Source organism: Myotis myotis, unplaced genomic scaffold (genome assembly GCF_014108235.1).
Source record: "Myotis myotis isolate mMyoMyo1 unplaced genomic scaffold, mMyoMyo1.p scaffold_m19_p_15, whole genome shotgun sequence".
NCBI lineage: Eukaryota > Metazoa > Chordata > Mammalia > Chiroptera > Vespertilionidae > Myotis > Myotis myotis.
Window position 1 is genome coordinate 40,752,736 of NW_023416319.1, and position 21,614 is coordinate 40,774,349.

Genomic DNA, 21,614 nt, shown 5'->3' on the forward strand with positions numbered 1-21,614 from the left:
TCCTTAGGAGGCTCCCAGGGGCCGGATTTCCCTGGAGGGCATGGCTATGTCTTTACAACAAACCCACATGCGCTGAAGACAAGCCCAATTAGCCGGAAGCCCGCACTCCCAGCGCCTGCTCTGCATGGCTCCTGTGGAGACGGGAGACGGCCCTGGAGCCCACCCCTCCCTGCTGAGGCACAGGAAGCTGTCTGTCTCTCGGGGCAGGAGGAGAAGGCAGAGAGCCTCCTAGAGCCGCAGTGTTACCCAGAGCTAACCTGCTCCACCAGGGAGCCCTGTGCTGGACCTGCCGACAGACCCAGTGTCCCCTCCCTGGCCGTGGCCTCTCTCCCTCCTAAGGGTCTCCCACAGGCAGGGCTGGGGGCGATGGAGAAGATGGGGGAGCAGGAGTGGCTGGAAAGCATCTAATCTCACTTTGCAGGTAGGGGTCCTGGGCCCGGAGAGAGAACAGGGTTTATCTGGAGTCACACAGCCAGCCTTTCCTGACTCCATCAGCTCCTCAACATGGAGGTGGGAAGGGGAGACAGGGCATGGAGGGAAAGACAGGGGCAGGGCAGGGCAGGGCAGGACAAATGGGAAATCCCTGGGTAGTCAGGGACCCCCAAGCTGACCTCCCACTTGTACCTCTACCCCACCCCCAGGGACTCTGTTGGTGTCCTAGGGGCTGAGTCAACCCATTTGGGTTGATTGGCATGTTAGCAGGGCCTCCTGGTCCTAAAGGAAAGAGTGACAGGAGCCTCAGCTGGTTCTCCTGGGAAGGGGCTGGAGGCCTGATGAGGTCCTGGGGTGCCCTCTGCTGGCCACATAGCAGACCCACACTGGCAGGCAGGGCCCTGCCCAGTGCTTTTCTCTGGGCGCCTCTGGTTAAAGACCACCCAGGGCTCTGGGCTGAGCTGCCCTCACAGGCCTGGCCCACTCCTTCATGCCTGTGGGGCACAGACCCAGGGCCCTCCAGCAAAGAGGACGTTGCCTGCTTTCAGCCTGCAGAGGGTGTTTAACAGAAGCAGGTAGAACACCAGCCCAGCCGACCCTGGGGTTGGCCTGGAGAAATGGGTACCTGGGCTTTGGCAGACAAAAGACCTATGTTCACTTCCCTGCTCTGCATGACCTTGACAATCGTACCCGGCCTCTCTGAGCTAGTTTCTTCACCGGTGAAGCAGGAGTAACAGCCACTCCCGCTCTGGAGTGGATTCCTGGACAGTGAGTAGAAAGATGAAAAGCCCTTAGCCCGGTGCCAGACACATGGCAGATGCAGTAAATTGCCATGCCTTTCTCGGCTCTTTCCCATAAGAGGGGTTCCCCAGGATTTGGTGGCTTGGGCAGACCTGGGCCACTGGCTTATCTGCTGTGGTCACTGCCTGTGGCTTAGGGGTCCTGGTGAGTGAGGATGAGAAAGGGCTCCTGGGTTTGGAGCTAAAGATTCTGAGCCTTTTGCAGAATTCAGAGACTTGTCCCCCAAGAGAATGGAGGTGAGCCACCCCAGGCCGACGTGGTTTTGTGCTCAGATTACAAATGCACGGGGTCCTTCTGCACTGAGGAACCAGCACTGGGCTCGGGCATAGCAAATGGCTCCACAGAGCAGATGGTGTGTGACCATCAATGAATGGGGTGTTGAGGAAATAACAAGAAGTCATGAGAGTGGGTGGTGTTTTCAGGGAAGCAGGAAGAGGTGTCAGGCTATGAGGAGATGAGGCTGGGAAGGAAGCGAGGACGGGAGGCCATGCTCAGGATCCCGGCCCCTTTTCCGGTCAGTGCCAGGCAGCGGCTGTTCTGAATGGGAGTGTTATTGTCCAGCTTACGTACAGGGAGGGCTCAGTCCTGGAGCAGAGAGTTAGAAGCCTCTCTGTCCTTGGTGAGCATGGGGTGACTGGGACTGCTGTCAGATGGCAGCGAGGGGTGAGGACAGCTGAGGTGGGACCAGGTTCGCCCTCTGCCTGAAGCCTGTGGCCCTGCCGCTGGCCTGAGAGAGGAAGCTGGGCCGGGCGGGCGGGGTTGGGCATGGCCACCTTCACACACAAGAAGCTGCAGCTGGGCCGGCCGCTGTCACCTGTAGCTGCACAGCATTCTGGGCCCTGCCTGGGGCTTCAGTTGGGGTTCAACTCCTGGAGACAGGAGCTGGTCTTCTTCCTCCCCTGGTCACCCTAACACGGCAGCCCCCATTGCCACTGGCTGGCATCCCCACCCCCTCTCCTCCTGGTGTGTCCTGAGCTCAGCCCCTCCCATCCGTGTGGCATTTTCACGGAGGTACGAGAGGCTGGAGACACTGCTGAGACGGTAGCGCACACCCATGAGATCCTGGAGCGGCGACAGCTGTCCTGTTGCCTCTGGAAGGTGCCAGGTGGCGCCTGGTTCATCTCCAGTCCCCCACCACCCAAGTGCAGGCAGACCCTCTGCCACGTGGGGCCCTTGGGAGGAGTTAGACCCAAGGAACCTGGAGGAAAAGGAGCCCCAGGAGGACATGACATGCGGGAGCCGGTCTGGCTCAGCCCCAGGTCCCGCGGGAGCAGGGCTGCTGGAATGAAAACAGGCAAGAAGTGCCAGGCGGGGGCGGGAGGGAGGATGTGCGGTCGGTGCGTGGCCCAGGACCCCTCCTACCCGCAGCACTGAGTTCCAGGCCCGCTGGCAGTAGGTCTTGAACAGCTCCCTGCCCCCACCCCATGCCCACAGGACTCGGCTCCTGCGGTGGCCGCTCTCTCTGGGGGCCTTCCCCTCACTGTGACACATGCCTTGGGCCCCTGTGTTCACATAGCTGAGTGGCCCGCGCTGACCGCCAGAGCTCAACGGTCCCGGGCTTCCAGACCAGCCGTTCTCAGGGACATCCTCGGGCCCTGAGTCTGGTCCTCTTCTCATCGTTTCTCTGTTTCTTCCTTCAGGGAGAACGGGGGATGCCGGGGATGCCAGGCAAACACGGAGTGAAGGTACCTGCCCCTCAGCACACCCAGGCAGCCCCTCCGCCACCCCGACCTCTCTCCCACGCTCCTCCTTCCCACGTCCCACGGTGAAGACTGGGGGTGCATATCCTCCCAGGCCCTCGCCCCTCGCTGTGCAGCCAGTCCTTCCAGGCAGGGCTGCCCTGTTTGGCTCCTGTTTGGCCCCATCACGCACCAGTGCCCTTCTGAAATGGCCAGGCCTCCTTCTGGGCATCCTTGGGCCATAATAATCTTCTTGTGTAACCCCAGCTCTGGCTGCAGTCCTGAGACCCATGTGAGGAGTAGACGCCCCCTAACATCACCTCCACGGGGGGTTTACTAAGCAGTGTGTTTGGAAGCCTATGCACTTCAAAAGTCAGTGGTCTTGAGCTGATATAGAAATGGGGTTCACTGCCAGCTGCTCCCCAGTCCCTGAGGGCGTAGGCCCAGAGAGCTTCCTGTGAGGAGAAGCCTGCTGACACACACTGAGGGGCACTGTATGTGGTGACATCTCCATCTACTCTTCTCCCCTTCCCCAGGGCTCTCCCTGCTTCCCCTCCCCCATCTCCTCCTCCTTTTCTCCTGTCCCAACGAAGCCCTCCCTCATTTCACCCCAGGGATGCCCCATTGAGCTCACCTGTGGGCATCCTGCCATGATGCCACTGTGTCCCCCAGCACAGCCTAGGGCAGTGATGGCGAACCTATGACACACGTGTCAGAGGTGACACGCGAACTCATTTTTTTGGTTGATTTTTCTTTGTTAAATGACATTTAAATATATAAAATAAATATCAAAAATATAAATCTTTGTTTTACTATGGCTGCAAATATCAAAAAATTTCTATATGTGACACGGCACCAGAGTGAAGTTAGGGTTTTTCAAAATGCTGACACGCCGAGCTCAAAAGGTTCGCCATCGCTGGCCTAGGTGCTGAGCAGGTGGGTGGGACCCTGGGCACCCAACTGTGCTGCACAGAGCCTCTTCCTCGGGGCCCACCCTCCCCGTGCCAAGCTCAGCACCCCTCCTTTCCCGTGGGTTTGGGTGGTACACAGGCGTGAGCAGTCCACCTTCGCATCTCCCCAAGGGGAGGCTGGGAGGCTGGCCACTTCCTCGTGCTCCCCCTGACTGCAGAACGTCTCCATGCCTTTTCTTCTCTCTGCCAGGGGGCTCCTGGCATCGCCGTGGCGGGGATGAAGGTCAGTGAAACGCTGTCATTCAACACGGAGGCGTAATGTGGGAGAGATGGAGAGAGGAGGACAGCGTTAGGGCTTCACAGGCCCTGAACCAAGGAGGGGGCAGACAGGGTTGGGAAACATTTCTCCTGAAGCAGCATTGTTGCCAGATCCATGCACACATAACTTAAACAGCCCATGTCAGATCCATGCACACATAACTTAAACAGACCATGTCAGATCCATGCACACATAACTTAAACAGCCCATGTCAGATCCATGCACACATAACTTAAACAGCCCATGTCAGATCAATGCACACATAACTTAAACAGCCCATGTCAGATCCATGCACACATAACTTAAACAGCCCATGTCAGATCCATGCACACATAACTTAAACAGCCCATGTCAGATCCATGCACACATAACTTAAACAGACCATGTCAGATCCATGCACACATAACTTAAACAGACCATGTCAGATCCATGCACACATAACTTGAACAGCCCATGTCAGGTACACGCACACATAACTTGAACAGCCCATGTCAGATCCATGCACACATAACCTGAACAGCTGATGTCCGATGAATGCACACATAACTTGAACAGCCGATGTCAGGTGCATGCACACATAACTTGAACAGCCCATGTCAGATCCATGCACACATAACCTGAACAGCCGATGTCAGGTGTATACACACATTATTTGAACAGCCCTTGTCAGGTGCACACACACATAACTTGAACAGCCCTTGTCAGGTGCACGCACACATAACTTGAACAGCCCTTGTCAGGTGCACGCACACATAACTTGAACAGCCAGTGTCTACCTAAGCTTACAAGGAAGTAGAAAGGGTTACCATTCTCAGCTACAGGTCTCACCCTCCTGCCATGTCGTGGAGCCAGAGCTTTCCTTCACACTGGAATTTCACAGCTACTTGCTTGCAAAGCTTCAGGGAGGGGAGCTGGATTCCTCCTCCTGAACCCACCCCAACCGCCATGTGGTTGGCAGGCGGAGGGTGGAAACACCCAGCAGCACAGTGCTCGTGTGGCTCTCAGGCAGGTCCGCTTACAGGGGCACCTCTCCCTCTCCTGCGGGGCCTCACTGACACCCACACCAGCCACACGCCTCACCTGGTGGAGAAGAGGGGGTCCAGGAGGCCTCTTTGGCCTGTGGTTGAGGTCTAGGCCAAGGAGAGGCTGAGCTGGCCAGGTGCTTCGCCTGCCCCCAGAGTAGCTCTGCTCAGCGCTTCCTGCTCCCTTCCCCGCTCTCTCGCGCCCTCTTATCTCCTTACCTGAATCTTTTTTTTTCCTACACAGGGAGAACCAGGAACCCCAGGAGCCAAGGTACTGACACAGGGAATGTCTGGGCTGCAAGGAGCATCAGGTGTCAGGGGAGGTGGGAGGGGCTGCTGCTGTTTCTCACTCCTGATCCCCCTGAGGTGGGCCTGGGGCTGGGGACCTGACTGAGCAGAGGACAACCTGCCAGGGTGGGGCCTGCTTGTCAGGGTTGCACAGCAAGTGCCTCCCTGCTCCTGGATTCTGGCTGGACAGCTCGGCCGGTTTGCCTGCACACCTGCTCCAGCAGCCAGGAGCAGCTGTCCCCTGCACCTGGGGGCTGTCTCTCTCATCTAGTTCATTAAGGGATGTAACATGAAAAAAAGTTTCCATGGTCAAGTATGTTTGGGAAAAAGGAATTAAAAATATTGCACGGGTTTCTTTCGTGCAGGCCTTTTCAGAGCCTTTAACATGCTAAATGTGCATTGGAGAGCTTTGTAAAGGTAATATCTTGTGAAGAATGTCAAACTTTTTTGACCAGGGCCTCCTTTTTTTCAGAGGAGCATCTTATGGGACTAGGGTTCTAGAAACACCGGTCTATGATCGCTGTCCATTATCCCCCTCATGACCCCCACCTCTGTCCTCTTAGGATGACTTTCTCTTCTTACCCCAAAGGGAGACCCAGGAGCAGCAGGGAAGCCGGGGCCCCCAGATTTGCCGGGAAAGAGGGGGCAGAGGGTAGGATATTGTGCCTTTGAGAGTGCTGGTCCCCCACCCCTTGCCCACCTCTCCCTCCCGTGGCTGGGGTGCTGCCTGCCACGTGCTATGGGTGCATGTACCCCCAGGAGGAGGGCAGTGCGGCTGCTGCAGAAATTCCACTTGAGCAACCCTCCCTCCTTGAAAGCCATGGGTTACCCGGGAGAACCCAGCAGAAGGGAGGCCCTTCCTCGCTCCGTCCCCACCCCCAAGGCCCCCGCAGACGGCACTGCATCCCTTCCCGGCTGTTTCAGGGCATGCCCACTAAGGCACAGCCCAGGCAGACCCGTGTCCTCCTGTCACGTGGGCACTCAGCCAGCCTCCTTCCCTTCCTTGGCCAGCTCCAGGCCACTGTGCCATTCAGCTCCTCCCCAAGGACAGGTAACAAGGGGATGACCCCCAGTGACTTGGTGTGGCTTCTTGTGTGGCTCCAGCTGGACAAGTCAGTGCGACGTCGGAGCAAATTATGACCCAGGGCCCTCAGTTTATGTAACCACACACGTGACAGCCAGCCTCAGGCTGCGGAGAGCGGAGCTGACCTGGTGGTGCTCTGGGGGCTCCTGGTGTGAGACGCTGGGTCGGAGGTGGAGCCTCAGGAGACCTGCCTGTGAGACCAGCTCTCCCGCCGACACAGGGCGGCTGCTCACAGGCAGAGCCTCCCCCTCTGCACCGAGGCGGGCTCTGTGGTCCAGGTCAGGGGGAGAGTTCTTCAGGAAGGAGCTGGCTACGAGGGTGTTCCTTAGCGAGGGCGCCCCACAAAGGACCACAAACACTGTCGCTCAACCCACAGACATGTATTGTCCCCCGCCGGGGGGCCAGCGGTCTGAGGTGCAGGTGTCAGCAGGGCGCTCCTTCTGCGGCTGTGAGGGAGCATCTAGCCCAGGCCCGTCTCCTGGTTTCCGGGTTTGCTGGCATCCTTGCTGGTCCTCGGCTCATAGACCCCGTCTGTGCCTTCACTCTCACTTGGGTTCCCCCGTGTGCATGTCTGTCCAAGTTTCCCCTTCTTATAAGGACACCAGTCATATTGGATTAGGGGCCCACCCCACCCCAGCATGACCTCGTAACGTAGCTAGTTACACCTCCGTGTATTTACACCTCCACTGTCCCACTTCCAAATAAGGTCACATTCTGAGATACTGGGGGTTCAGACTTCAACATACAATGGGGAGGAGGAGGCACAATTCAATCCGTAACAGGAGGCAAGCTTCTCAAAATATTCCTCCAAAGAGATGTCCTTGTTAGATGGTCTTGTCTTTTTTTATTTTTTAATATTTTTTTTATTGATTTCAGACAGGAAAGGAGAAGGAGAGAAACATCAATGATGAGAATCATTGATCGGCTGCCTCCTGTACGCCCCACACTAGGGATCGAGCCCGCAACCATGGCATGTGCCCTGACCGGGAATCGAACCGTGACCTCCTGGTTCACAGGTCGATGCTCATCCACGGAGCCATGCCGGCCGGGCTGGTCTTGTCTTTAGAGGCAGGAGGAGGCGGGCAGAAGGCTCTGCCTGGAGACCAGGGGCCTCTAGTGGCTGGTCTGATGAACATGGACGTGGAAAGAGCACGGTGGTTAAAAGAAAGAGCTTCCCAAATGCCTGGCTCCACGCTGCTCGTCCCCCCAAAAGGGCCTACGCGCTCTTGGCTCCCCTCTCGCACGAGTGATGAGGGCCCAGACCACCTGGGGAGAGGGGAGCACTGATACAGGCTGTCCCCAGTGTGAAGTGGTCTTAAGAAGGAGTTGGGCCAGATGGGGGCCCTTCAGGAAGTGGAGGCCTTCAGAAAACAGCGCAGGAGGGGCAGGGAGGTGGGAGAGAGGAAAGCCAAGGCCTGGTGCTGGCGGGGTGAGGCCTCACCCACATCCTGGAGGAGCGGCTTCTAACCCACATTGTCTGCATTTCTCCGCAGGGTGAGAAGGGCGCCGCGGGCCTTGGCCTCCTGGGGCAGAAGGTGGGTATTGAGGAGCTCTGCATGGTGAGATGCGTGTAGAGGTCTGATGTCCATCCCCGCCCACATTCCCTCCCAGAGGAGGGGGGTAAAGAGGTACCACATGGGAAGCCCTGATTGGCCAAACAATGCCCAGATTCAAAGAATTCAGTGGCTGTGACCTGGTCAGACTTCTTTGCAGCAGCTCTGAAATGTGTTCAGTGGTACATGAGCTCCATAAGATAGTGCACTTGAGAAAAGACTAGAGGTCAGGTAAGTGTGGGAGAGCTGGGTAAGGGGCCCCTTAAACAGTGACAGGCACTGTCGCCTGTCAGAGCTCTGAGCACGCTGCATGAAGGAGCTCTCAAAGCTTCATTTCATTCCGCCTTCCCTAGCGTTGTTTGGCCACCAGACCCCTTTTTTTTCACATTTCAAATATTTTCAACCCCCTGAAGAAGTGTTCCATGGAACACCCTTTAAAATATGTATTTTTTTAATTGATTTCAGAGAGGAAGGGAGAGGGAGAGAAAGGTAGAAACATCCATGATGAGAAAGAATCATTGATCAGCTGCCTCCTGCATGCCCCCCACTGGGGATCGAGCCGGCAGCCTGGCATATGGCCTGACCGGAATCGAACTGTGACCACTGAGCCACGCCAACTGGGCCCATGGAACACTCTTTCAGAAACGCTGTTCCAGACCCAGGTTCTGATAGGTCTCTTATTTCAGCCTGTTCCCCTTCAACAGCCAGCTCTATTCTCTCCTCAGAACCTGCGGCTGGATCAGACTAGGCCAGGCTTCTGAAGGCCTCTGGAGCCCACAGCCCCCTAATGCCCACCCCCACCTCTTACCAAATTTAGCCTGAACTGTGAGGGAAGAACTAATAACGCTTCCTTTCCACCCCCAGGGAGAGAAAGGCGATTCTGGCAACTCCATTGGAGGAGGCAGAGGGGAGTCCGGCCCCCCAGGACTCCCCGGGCCCCCAGGGCCAAAGGTGAGTCTTCCCCTGGGATCAGTGCTCACAGAAGATGTTTGCCTGAGGCCTTTCCCTCAGCCAGATCTTGGGGACTCTGTGTCCTGGGCACCTTGCCTTCCCTAGTATGTGTGGTTTTCCCGTGGATCCTGGAAAGGTCGTTTGGCCTGAGCTCCTATTTCCAAGCAGAAGCTGTTTGGCATCCAGGAGAGATGTCACCCAGGACGGAGGGTTGGTCCCATTGACTCAAATGGCTATGATGTAACTGAGTCAGGGGCTGGCGACTGCAGGGCCTTAGGACAGCCAGAAAGGCCCCTCCGCTGGGCTCTGAATAGGCCTCAGGCCAGCGGGCTGCTGAGCCCCGCCTGTGCTGGTGCACTTTGGGGAGCAGGATGGTGGCGGGAGACAGCTGGCTGCCCACCCTTTCCTTGCTCTTTGTGGAAACTGCAGGGGTAAGACTCGGGCTTCCCAAAGCAGATGCTTCCTTGGTTTATTTTAGCAGCATGGGGAGGTGAGGGGGTCCCTTTCTTAGCTCATAAGGAGAAGATTAATTACGTGATTGGCAGCAGCACACACATTCACCCCGTTGACTGGCGTTTATCAAGGGCTGCTAAGGTGGACCCTGCATGGGTAGCCGGCTGCAGAGAATCTTCCAGGGTTGGCCTGCAATCTGGCAGGACAGACAGAGCCACAATTCGCAGGAATACAGCGCAGGGAGCACGAGGAACCTCGCAGGCAGACGTGCCTTCCCCTTCCCCATGCCCATGCCCTAGGCCCATCTGACTGTGGCGGGGACAGAGCCTCCCTGACATGAGCACCAGCTTTGCCAGAGGTGGCCCTGCCACCGGGTTCCCAGACACCCCAAGTTTTGGAGTTTGTCCCTCTGACCCCACAGGGCATGAATAGCTGGCACATTTAGGGCCTTCATTTAGGGTCGGAGAAACCTGGTCACTATTGTCCTCACGCCCTGGGACAAAAGAAAGGGGAAGCTAGAAGACTGTTCCCGAAATCTCGTCCTCTTTCCAAGTCCAGGCAGATGTTTAATAAGTGACGTGTTTGGGATGGGCCTCTTCCCATTTCCCCGTCCCCTCCTGTCCTAGGCCTCCAGCACTCCCCTTGTGTCCCCCCACATACACACAGGCCCAGGGTCTTCACCCGCCCCCTCACCACCACCCCGCCCCAGGCAGGGTGAGGTGTGCCTTTGCAAGTGTTTCAGGCTCCAAAATGACCCACCAAGGGCTGCTGGCATCCACATTTGGGGCCAAGACAGAACTGAGCACATGCATGTCAACTGAGAACTGAGGACGGCCTGGCTGGGGGGGAGGGTGGGTGGCAAGGGGTAGACACCAGCCAGTGGTGAGTACAGACCTCAGCGGAGGAAGGGAGTAGAAAGAAGGGCTGCCAGGAGGAGGTGAGAGCCGGGCTGGGCCCAAGCGTGGGTAGGAGTCAGATAGGTGGAATGGGGCGAGTTCATAGAATCCAGCAGAGAAAGACATGGAGGCCCAAAGACACAATAGCCAGGACATTAACAGCAGGACCATCTTGCCCCCTTGAGCGGCTGTCCAAGGTGCCCTGCAGGCCCTCACCCCATCTCTCTCCTTCCCCAGGGAGAAGCTGGTGTCCATGGCCAGGCCGGCCCCCCCGGAAAGCAGGGGGACAAGGTACGGAGGCCCCAGATCTGAAAGCTGCAGAATGAGGGTCAGCTTGGGAGTTCAAGCCCCAGCTCAGAGATGAGCAGTGTGGCCACCCCTGCGGCTGGACCCCCGGGCACAGGCTGACCAGCTGGGACTCCTGCTGCTGTCTGTCCCCCGAGACAGCAGTCATGCGAAGGCTGGCCCAGGGGCCAGACGCGGGGGCTGGGAGTGGCCCAGAGCCCCTGCTCTGTTAGCTTTTAAGCACTGGTACAGGGGACTCCCGCTTCCCGCCAGCTGCTCCCCGTGCAGGGGCGGGTGGGTGCTGTGTGCTGAGGCGGGAGGCGGAGGGCAGGTAACCTGGAGGCGGCAGTGGCTGGACGCTCCATGAGCTCCACCTCCAGTGTCCTCACGAGTTGAGTTACATTAAAGGGTTTATTTTTCCTTTATTTTCACTTTCTATCTTATTTTTTTTTTAATTGTCCTCAATGTTAACATTATCCCAGAACAACTGAAGTATGGTTTGTTCTCACAATATATCCCACTGTTTCATTTATTCCCCACCCTTCTGTCCTGTTTCCAACAGGAAAAAGTCCCTCACGTCCCCGGCTCAGGGAGGCTGGGGGCTCCTAGTACCTTCCGTTCCCCACCCCTCCCGTGTTCCGTCCCGCAGTTTGGATCTTTCACAAACAGAGGGGCCCCTAAAAGTACCGCACGGGCTCTTCATGGCAAACACTGACCCAAGCAATTAACTGGCAGAGGTTCCGGAGCCCTTGCTTCCTGAGCAGAATGGAAATGGGGAGAACCAGAGGGCTCATCTCTGCGCCCAAGGAGGCGCTGGCTGAGGGGTTGGGAGGTGGCAGGCGGACACAGGTAGAGTCACTAACAGCTAACGCAGGACAGAAAGAAGACCTCTCAGCGCAAGCTGGGAAGGAGGGGGGTGCCTCCAGGTAGAGGGGAGCCTGCACTTTCAGGCACAGGGAGCTCTGCGTCCTCGTGGCTGAGCTAGGGTGAACCTCCTGGCCGCCCCGTGGCCCTAGCGCGTGGCCCACCTGGAGGCATCAGGTTCTCTGTACCCAGCTTTATCCCCATTTCACCCCAGTTTTGTCGTGCAATAGGGGGACCCTGGAGCGCCTGGAGAACAGGGACCAGCTGGCCCCAAGGTACGTGCATCTCACCTCCCTGGGGTCACAGAGTGAAGTGGCTGGCCCCTGGGGTCCTGAGGGGCGAGGAGAAGAGCTTGATAGTCCCCAATAAGAGGTCTGGCGTTGCAGCCAGGACTGGGCTCAGTCTTCTCCAGGTCGATCTAGTTAGGCGCTCACGGAGTCCAGCTCCCAGGCACCCTCTGAGAGCGCTCGGGTCTCCGATAGGCTCCCCGCTTGCTGCCCTGGACCCACCTGTGTGCAGCCAGGCGCAGCCAGTGCTGTCCACGGTCCAGTGGACAGACAGCGGGCGGCAGCTGTGGTCAGTTCCCTGCTGGCCCGGCAGCTGAGGTCATGTTTGTCTTGCAGGGCTCCAAGGGAGAGCCAGGGAAAGGAGAGGCGGTGGAGTGCAACTCCAGCATCAACGAGGCGCTCCAGGTGCGTGGGGCTGGCCTGGGGCTAGAGATGGGGAGGTGCTGGCCTCGCGCTGCACGGAGGCCTGAGAAGGGAGCTGCACACCTGGACGGACGCCCCTGAGGCCAGGCCACTGAGCCAGGCTCCCTTGTTCCCCCCCTTTGGCCTGCAGTTTGGGTCCCACTGCGCAGCCCCCGGGCAAATGGCCCGCTCATTTGGCATCCAGGTGGCCTGGCTCCCCACCTGGGCCCATCTGGCCCGTTCTCCTGGCTCTGGGTAGCTGAGAGCCATTCCTGGAGCATCCTGGCACCCTGCAGAGTGTTGGCCCATCCAGGGTTTGGGGGCCGCATTTCTTCAGAGCACACACTCCCCTTTCACATGTCTTCCTGGAACACATCTCCCTTTTGCGTCAATTTTATCGTATTTCAAGTTCCTATGACACCCGCCCCTGAAAGCAGAGCTCCTCAGCCCCAGCACTGTCCACAGCTGGGGCCGGTCCTCTTTGCTCGGAGCTGTGGGGGGTGGGTCCTGTGGGTCACAGGGTGTTCAGCATATGCCTGGTCTCCACCCACCCGATGCCAGCAGCACCTCATCCGTTATGACAACCAAAATGTGTCACTGCCAAATGCCCCCTCGGGGCAAAACGGCCTCAGGTGGAGAGCCACTCCTTTAAATGAAACGTTCTAACGACGACGTGACTCCATTTACGAGCTGTATCATCCTTTTTTAATGCCAACAATTTCTGTCTAATTATTTTTTTAGTGATTCCATAGTTTGCTAGGCTGTCTGTTTGTCTGAAGGGCGGTGCAGCGGAACCTTGAAATCTAGGTGCTGGGACAAGAGGGAGAAGCAAGGGAGGCTCCCAGTCAGCGGCCAGAGAGCATGAGGGATGTTGCTTCCTCCCTCTTTGACAAAGTGAAGCAAAGGTCGCAGGCTATTTGAGGGCTTGTCTGAGTCATAGCAGGACAGCCTCAGAGCAGCATTCGGTGAGATGTGCGGTGCTCCCTGCCCAGTGATCACAAACCTCTGGGAGAGGGGGGCGGGTGCGTGGAGCTGGGAGGCACGGAGCCCACTCCTTAGAGTGGCCCAGCTCCCACGGTCCGTGACTGGGCCGAGGAGACCCGACAGATGGCTCTTGACTTGCCCTTCACCTGATTGCATGGTGGTGGTTTCTTAGGAGACCCTGATGCTGACCTTGACCATCAGTCTTCCTCTTCCTTCACCTTCCCTGGGCACCAATGCCAGGGCCATGGGAAGGGCAGGCTGGAAGCAAGGCCTGGAGGTCTTGCCTCACGAAGGCAGACGCTGGGCTTTTTTGGGTTAGGGTTGGCCTTGCAGGGCTGGGGCAGAGGGTGATGTAAGTCTGAACAGGGGGTCTCAGGAGCTGTCCCCAGCCTGGATCATGGCTGCCTGCTGGAGTGGCTCTTCGCTGATTCAGCTGTGCGCCTCCTCCTTGAAGCCTCCCCTGATCTACCAGGCAAAGTATACTTGGCACAGTATAAATGCTGGGTTCCCGTTGCAGCTCTGTCAAGGAAACAGGGGTATAGAGGAGGATATTTTTGTGTTTCTCCTTTTTCTCCACCTTCAGCTGATAAAGTGCATAACCCTGAAACATGAGTATCGACCCTCTGCATTTCCTACAAATCAATTTTATTGCCTGCACCTGGAAAGCCAGTGCATCCCAAGCCTGGGTTTTGCACACACGCCTACCAGTGGCCGCCTGCAGTGAATACTTGTAGTTCAAACTCCACCACCAGGTGGAGGGGACGGGGAGAGCTCCAAGTTCTCACACTCCTGGCGTGTTGTTTCACCCAATGCTGTAGTGGCCATGTGCCACAGACACGCTTAGGGACGACACGGACCCAGAACCAAGCGCCAAGCACAGGACACCCCAGTCCCAGAAACTGGTGTTGACCACGGGATTCTGGAATCCATGAGCTTCATTGGGAAACATTAGAATGGATTATTCAAAATAGCTGTTGGAAGCAAAACTTTCCTGGAAACACGTGTGTTTTTTTTCTTTTAAAAACAGCCGTGTATCATTTACAAACAATAAAATGTACCCCTTCTAGGTGTAGAGTTTGCTGAGTTTTGACCAATGTGTCCGTACACATGTATCCACCACCCCAGCCACTCCCGAGAGTTCCTCCATGGATGGGCCTGGGGGTCAGCCCCACACCTGCCCCAGCCCGGCGCCACCACTCGGCTCCTGTCGCCGCGGATTAGATGTGTCTTCCCTGAGCTTCCTAGGGGTGGGAGCACGCGTGTGTCGCTGTCTGCGTCCGGCTGCGTTTGCTCAGCGCCGCGTGTCGGGGCCTCACCCTGGCATGGCGGGTGCGGTCCTTGTTTGTCCCTCACTGCTCCATCGCATCGATGTTCCAGACCTTCCCCTGTGGCTGACGTGTGGTTGTTTCCTGGACACATTGTTAAGTCACTGTCCGGGAGGTCAGATGTGTCTTCTGGGAGCCGAGGAGCCGCAGCGGGGCCTCAGAGGCAGGAGGACAGAGGCTGCTGGGCGTGGCTCTGCATCCCACCACCTCCTCTAACCCAGACACACTCCGTGCCTATCGCCTGTACACTGTGAAGTCCCCATATTGTCTCCTTTGCAAAAACAGTGTTCCTGCCGCTGATAGAAGGTGTGAGAATGCCTGCTCTCTCTGCGCCAGCCTGTCTCTATCCCTCTCTGGTCACAGGCCACTCCTGCTCCTCAGAACATCCTTCCTGAGTCTTTGTTTTCTTTCCTAGGGGCCCCCTGGTCTTCCCGGGCAGATCGGCCCACCTGGAGCTCCAGGGATCCCAGGCCAGAAGGTAACACTTGTCTTGACCCTACAGAGCATGTGACTCTGAGCGTGGGACCCCGTGGCCACCCCTCATCCCATGACCCTCTCATCTTCCCAGAGCACCACCTCGCTCTGGCCTGTAATTCCCCCCAGTGCACCAAGGCTCACCCACACCCCAGCTGCTGTCACTCCTCCCACCCTGGGCTCTGCCGCTCTTCCCTGGCTGCCCGTCTTGGGCGCCTGTAACCCCTCTGATGTGGTGGAGCCTGCCCACAGACCCTGCCCAGCCACACGCACAGCACTGACCCCAACGTGCCACCAGGGAAAGGGCCTTGAACTCATCCCCAACCTCACCCGTCCTCGCTCCCTGCCTTGGCTCCCTTTCATACTCTGCCCCAGCCCCTGTGGTTTTTCTCAGAAGGCCTTGCATGTTTGCCCCTCTGCCCTCTGCTCATGAGGCCCCCTACCCTGAAACCCCTTCCCGTCTTCCCTACCTTCCAAAGCTCACCTCCTCCTTGAAGCCTCCCCTGATCTATCGGGCAGAATTCACTGTCCTTTCCTCGCTTCTCTCATAGCGCCTACAGCATTTTGCCTTGGTGGTGCAGCTGGCTGTCACCTGGGCTCCAAGACAGAGGCCACGCCCCCCTCATCGCCCTCTCTGAGCTAGAGAAGGGCCATGGGTTGGTGTGACAGTGAGAGGAGTGCCCTGTGGGGCGCCGGAACAGAGGGGCCGGGTTTGCAGGGAACACGGAGGCAGGCGCCCCTCCCATGGAGCCATGGAGTGAGTGTCCAGGGCCCTCGGTGGCAGCCTGATTTGGGGCTAAACGAGGACTTCGGAGCCAGGGTGCTGAGACTCCGGTCCTGGCTCCACTCCTCACTAACGGGGGGCCAAGCACACGCTCGGTGTTGGGGACCTCACCCTGGAACGGAGACCATGCGTGCCCGTGCCTCCTGAGGACTCTGGCACAGGAAGGGCCGCTCGGTGGCAGCTGTCACCCCCCTCTGCCTGGAGAGTAACCTGTAGTTGTTCTGCCACAGGGGGAGATTGGACTGCCAGGCCCTCCAGGCCACGATGGAGAAAAGGTGAGACCAGACACCCCAGACAAACCTCTGAAGCTGGTCCTGGCCCTGGGGGTGATGGGCAGGGGCTCCGCAGGAAGCCCAAGGTGGACCTTGTGGGGAAGGGAGAGAGGAGGGGAGGGGAGGCCCGCCCTGCACATGCCCTGCTGAGCCCCACGCTGCGGCCTCGGAGAAGCCAGCAGGCCACACTGGGCTGGGGCTAGGCTGGGCTGGGGCTGGGCTGGGGCTGGGGGCGGAGGCCCCTCGGGTTCCCACAGGGAGTCGGACGAGCTCTCTGCCTGGTCCAGCCAAGGACAGAAGAGCCAGTCCTGTAGGCCACTCATTCCTTCATGTTCTCTCTCCTGTGTCCTCCACTCGTGTATCTAATGAGTCGTGTTGATATTTCCTAAAGGGACCTCGAGGCAAACCAGGAGACATGGGCCCTCCTGGTCCCCAAGGCCCCCCAGGAAAGCCTGGGCCTGCAGGAATAAGGGGAGAAGACGGACATCCGGGGAGCCCGGGAGAGAAAGGCGAGAAAGGGGAGACGGGGCAGGCAGGCTCACCGGTAAGTGTCAGGCCGGTCTGGACCGCTTTCCCCTTCTGCATGCGCCCCCCACCCCCAAACCCCAGCATGACGTCAGCCCTGCGGCCTGGGCTGCTAACCTGGGAGCTGGGGGAAGGGGACTCACCTGGTTTCCCCTGGTTTACCAAGGCCAGTGTCCCCCCTCAAGAGACCTGGGTCCTGTTCTGTCGTCTTCTGTCTGTGTCCCCCTGAAAGTCCCTGAGCCTGGCAGCCCCGGTCCCTGTCTGCAGTGGCTTAGAATGCCTCCCCTGCAAACCTCGCTAGGATGTTGGGAAGGAGAGGAAGTCATGGGTAGAACACTGGCTCTTGGGAAAGCATGCAGAAGCCCTCTCACCACGGAGAATGCTTGTACAAAAACGGGGTCGCAGCCCACTCCAGCCAGGCCACTGCCGTGACTGGGGGCCTTCTCTGGCATCAGTGGCTCCCGTCTGAATGGTCACCGTCCTAGACACCGGCCCGTGGAGGAAGGGCGCCAGCGTGCATGCCGCATTTGGTCACAGATGCTCAGCCTGACGACCTTGCGCTTGACTAACAGAGATCTTTGTCGGTCCTTAGGGTCTAGATGGCCCAACTGGGGAGAAAGGAGAACCAGGTGGCCCAGGGAGACCCGGAACGACAGGATTGCCTGGCCCCATCGGGCTCCCGGGATTTACAGTAAGGCCCGAGGGCTGGGTATCCAGGTGGTCAGCCGGCAGCTGCGGACAGGGGCACCCGAGCAGGGGTGCCCCTCGCGTGGTTGGCAGCCGAGCAGGTGCCTGGCACTGCAGTGAGGCCGCACTAACCCCAGCCGGCCCCGCCTGGGAGGGGGTCCTCTTGATGGGCAGATACTTCCTGAGGGCAGCTGAGTATAAACAAGGGAGTGTAAGCTCCCTCGGCCCACAGCATGACGGCCTGTCTTCATAGCCAACATAGTGCAAAGGTGCCAGGGCCTTAGACTCAGAATCCTCCTCTTACGGGTGGGAAGAACCTCAGAGGCCAACCAGTCCCACCTGGGACGGCCTGCGGCCGCCTCACTCAGCTGCAACAGGAGGCAGCTCATCGCCTCCAACACGTCCCCTTCTTGGGGGGGCATCTCCACGCTGAAGGCAGTGCTCCTAGATTTGGGGTGCAAGTTCCCTCATCACCATCCCCCCATTGGCCCTCGCTCTGCCTCTGGAGCCTTATTCATTTCTGTAGCCATTTTAAAAACCACCACTAATTCAGCAGCTTAAAACAACACACACTTAAGATGTCACGGTTTCTGTGGGTCAGGAGTCCACGCCCCTCCCAGCTGGGCCCTCTGCCCAGGGCCTCCCGAGGCTGCATCAGGGTGTCGGCCGGCTGCGTTCTCATCTAGAACTGGGACCCCACCCAGGCTCGCTGCTGCAGGCATCATCAACTCCTGCTATAGCAGGACCGGTCCCGCAGCTCCCAGAGGCTGCTGCACGGCCCTCCCCACAGTAGGCAGTTCACATTATAGCAACCTGTTTCTTCAAGGCCAAGGCCAGCAGGAGTCTCTCCGCGTGTGCTGGCAGGACAGAACTCTGTGTGTGTGTGACGTGTAATAATCTTAACATATGTCATAGGTTATCATTTGTAAACTATAAACATAAGCTGGTCGCATAATCGCCTTTGCCGTATGCCATATTCTGTGGGTCCACCTCAGGGCCTGTGCCCTGCAGGACCCATAGAGAATGCCAGCCTCTCCTCCCACATGCTGAAAACTCAGGTTCTTAGAAGCAGGGATCACTGGCCACCTGCCCCATCTCCGTCCCTCAGGCTGACCACCCCCAGAGCCTCTGAGGTGTTCCTTGCCAACGCCTCGGCCTAGTCTACCTCCGGTCTGGTTTGTCACAGGTTTGAGGGTGTGTCTGTCCCAGGCTCCCCTGAGTGCTGGCATCCACGCCATGGTGTTTTGTGCCCACAGGGGGAGAAAGGAGAGCCTGGGGAAAAGGGTGACCCAGGAGTAGAGGTAGGTGGTGCCTGCTCTGCCTTGTGTGTCCCGGGGGTTCATGGGCAGGAACCTCATCACACCTGGTCTCTCCAGTGTGGGCAGAATTTCCGTGATCTAGGATGAAACTCAGAGCTGCCCTGCTCAGGAAGGGGGCGAGGAGGGGAACGTTCACCGAGCACCGCAGTGGCCAGCCATGGAGCCCCCAGCTGCTCCACGGTCTCCCCATTAATCAAGTCCCTCAGTGGCATTCACTGGGCATCCACCATATTTCGTTCCCAGGGCTGAGCCTGTGCAGCAAACTGTCCCCAGTAGTGGGTACTAGAATGGCACCAACTCAGGGAGACTGGTGAGCATGCCCAAAATGGGTCATTTGAGCAGAGTTTCAAAGACTCTGTAGGAGTTTGCTGCAGAGGAGGGCTTCCCAGAGAGGGAGGCATTATTCTCTGAGAGGTGTGGTGATGAAGGGAAGAGGAGGGAACAGTGGCATAAGAGGATAGAAGCCAGGTTCACATATGTAGCATCGAGGGAAAGAGCCAGGAAAGCAAGAGGTCAAGGACACATAAGGGAGAGGGTGCTTGGCGGGAAGACCTGGGCCCCCCAGACACCACCGCGGAGCTAAGGGAGAGACCGCCACGCCTTCTCAGTCCCTGAAGAAGTCCCCTGGCTCCAGTCACCTTCAGTGTCACCAAGCCCCGTCTGCATTTAGTGACATAGACCTGATTGTATAGCATGTTACTGACTTGCAGATGGACAGCCTCCTACAGAAATGCTCTGAAATTCAGGAAAAGCATTATCCCCCAAAGCGTTCCTTCCAGGCGTATTTAAAGTAAAAATTGGAAACAGCCTACATTTCTAACAAGAAGGAAGTGATTAAATAACTTCTGGTAATAATGCTGATGGTAATAATAGTCCTCATGTTGGGAGCGTCCCTGTGCCAAGCTCTGCTCCGAGCCCTGGCTCAGTAGCAACTCTGCACTCAATGAATAGCACATTGACATGCAGCAGAGGCCTTTGGGCAACACTCAAAAAAAGGAAAAGCGGGTTTTGTGTTAAATGAAAAAGAGCAGAGAATCAAGTTATACATACATATATATATATACATATATATGTGTGTGTGTATATATATATATATGTATATAGGTGAAATGAAATATATATTGATATGTAATATCATAAGTATGCACATATATTCAGATATATTTTATGCATCAAAAAAGAGTGGAAGGAAATAAAGCAAAATATTAGCAGTACTCAGATATTCATTCCTTCGCCTCCTTTCAATTTTTTTTAAATTTATAAAATACTTTAATGGGTTTGCATTACTTTAAATTTTTTAATATTTTAATTATTATATAGTAAAGTTGACGTTGGGGGAAGTGTGCATACACGTCTGTGAATTTTAATACATGCATAGATTTGTATGACCACTACCACAATTGGGATACATGACTTATTTATTTATAAGAAGAAGAAAAAGCAGTAATTTTTTCTAAGTAGAGTTTCCAAAGATTGAGCTCCCTACAAGGAGATTGTATATCCTGGAGCTGAAAGGGCCACAGGTCCAAGAGATGTCAGGGTCTCCATCTGCCCAGTGCGGGGCCTCCCTCGATGGTGGCCTAACAGAGGGTCTCCACCATGGTCACACCCAGGGGATTCCATCCCTGGGGAGGTGAGGAGAGCCCCAAAGCTGAAGTGAGGTAACCAGCTCAGAGAGGAGGAAGCAGGTCTCCTTCCACCTCTTGGGTGGCTGCTTAGACAAATGGGTGTCCATCTTCATCAGAGACAGAACCTGCACCGAATACCATCCCCCTTAGGGAGGAAGACTGCCCTGGGGTCCCCAACTGCACTGTCCCATCCACATCTCTTCTACTTCAACCTGCCCTGAAGGGAAACAGAGACCAGCAGTCTCTGTTACATATTTGGGGGGACTTGAGGCAATATCTCAGCCTCCCCCAATTCCAGATAACCAATCTCTGCTCCTCTAAGCCAAGGGTCTCAAATTCAGATGCCTACAAGGGCCAGGTATGCACAAACAAACACCGAGGTTTGGGTTAAATACAAGAGGGAGCGATGGGGCCTGGGTCGGATGGAAGACCTCATGGCCCACCTGGAGGGGAAAGCTCTCCTTCAGCTCCAGGCATTTGTTGACAGGCAGGAACAAGAACTCAGTGCCGCCAAATTTTCTAGTTTAAAAAAAATCTAAGGAGGGTAGATGTTTCAAGGACATTTGCCAGCAATAGTTCGTTTGTTTGTAACATTGTGAAGGCTGATGAGCTGCCATGAGTTTGTGACATGTTCTAAGCCTTTTTTTGGAGACTGCGTGCCAGGCAGTTCCGTCTTCGGCTTTGCAGTCTCTAGCCAGACCCCAGGCCATGTCGGAAGGCGGGGCCACTTAGAGCATAACAGCCGCGGTGGGCTAACCATCTCCCTCTCACTTCCAGGTTCCTGGGCCACCGGGGCCAGAGGGGCCTCCCGGATCTCCGGTAAGTTTGGAAGGTTCATCAATGCTTCAGTCCCCGGTGACTGGGTCCCTGATGTCCCCTCCCTAGGGAGTCACTGGGCTCAACCTCAGCCCTAGGTCAGTCACCTCTTCTTCCCAGGGTGGGTTTTTCTCATCCACAGACCCCTCCTCTTCCCCTCCCATGTCAGACAGACACCCTTCCAGTGGCACTAAGCAGCTTGGGCACTGCCTGGTTTCTTGGAAACAGCTGACTGGCATGGCGGCCCGGGGTCAGTTCCCACTGCTCTGCAGAAGTCGCTGTCACTAAGCTCTAACCTTTGCGCTCAGACATCTGATCCTGTTCTTCCCTCTTCCTGCTCACCAACCAGTAAGAAGACTGGGATTAAAATAGAAAGTGAACCATTTAAAACAAGCCCCACTGGAGGGCCTTTCCATGGTTACAGATAAGAAAAGGCCTTTAAAAAGATCCCCTTGCATTGCACCTAGGGCAGTGGTCGGCAAACCGTGGCTCGCGAGCCACATGCGGCTCTTTGGCCCCTTGAGTGTGGCTCTTCCACGAAATACCACGTGTGGGCGCGCACCTACGGTGCGA

The 21,614-nt window shown here is 56.9% G+C and overlaps 1 protein-coding gene across 5 annotated transcripts in view; it reads left to right on the plus strand.

Moving 5' to 3' along the window:
• The window catches only part of COL13A1 (collagen type XIII alpha 1 chain), a 140,115-nt gene that overhangs the window by 98,772 nt on the left and 19,729 nt on the right, over nucleotides 1-21,614 (plus strand). For 3 of the 5 annotated variants that reach the window (XM_036336953.1, XM_036336952.1, XM_036336954.1), the window contains 14 exons: nucleotides 2,874-2,918; nucleotides 4,074-4,106; nucleotides 5,409-5,435; nucleotides 8,030-8,071; nucleotides 8,954-9,040; nucleotides 10,627-10,680; nucleotides 11,769-11,813; nucleotides 12,162-12,230; nucleotides 14,952-15,014; nucleotides 16,025-16,069; nucleotides 16,458-16,610; nucleotides 17,184-17,282; nucleotides 18,535-18,579; nucleotides 21,003-21,044. In XM_036336953.1, coding sequence (XP_036192846.1) covers nucleotides 2,874-2,918; nucleotides 4,074-4,106; nucleotides 5,409-5,435; nucleotides 8,030-8,071; nucleotides 8,954-9,040; nucleotides 10,627-10,680; nucleotides 11,769-11,813; nucleotides 12,162-12,230; nucleotides 14,952-15,014; nucleotides 16,025-16,069; nucleotides 16,458-16,610; nucleotides 17,184-17,282; nucleotides 18,535-18,579; nucleotides 21,003-21,044 — 849 coding nt within the window. The remainder of the gene's footprint in view (nucleotides 1-2,873; nucleotides 2,919-4,073; nucleotides 4,107-5,408; nucleotides 5,436-8,029; nucleotides 8,072-8,953; nucleotides 9,041-10,626; nucleotides 10,681-11,768; nucleotides 11,814-12,161; nucleotides 12,231-14,951; nucleotides 15,015-16,024; nucleotides 16,070-16,457; nucleotides 16,611-17,183; nucleotides 17,283-18,534; nucleotides 18,580-21,002; nucleotides 21,045-21,614) is intronic. The other 2 variants (XM_036336955.1, XM_036336956.1) reach the window with 2 other exon arrangements.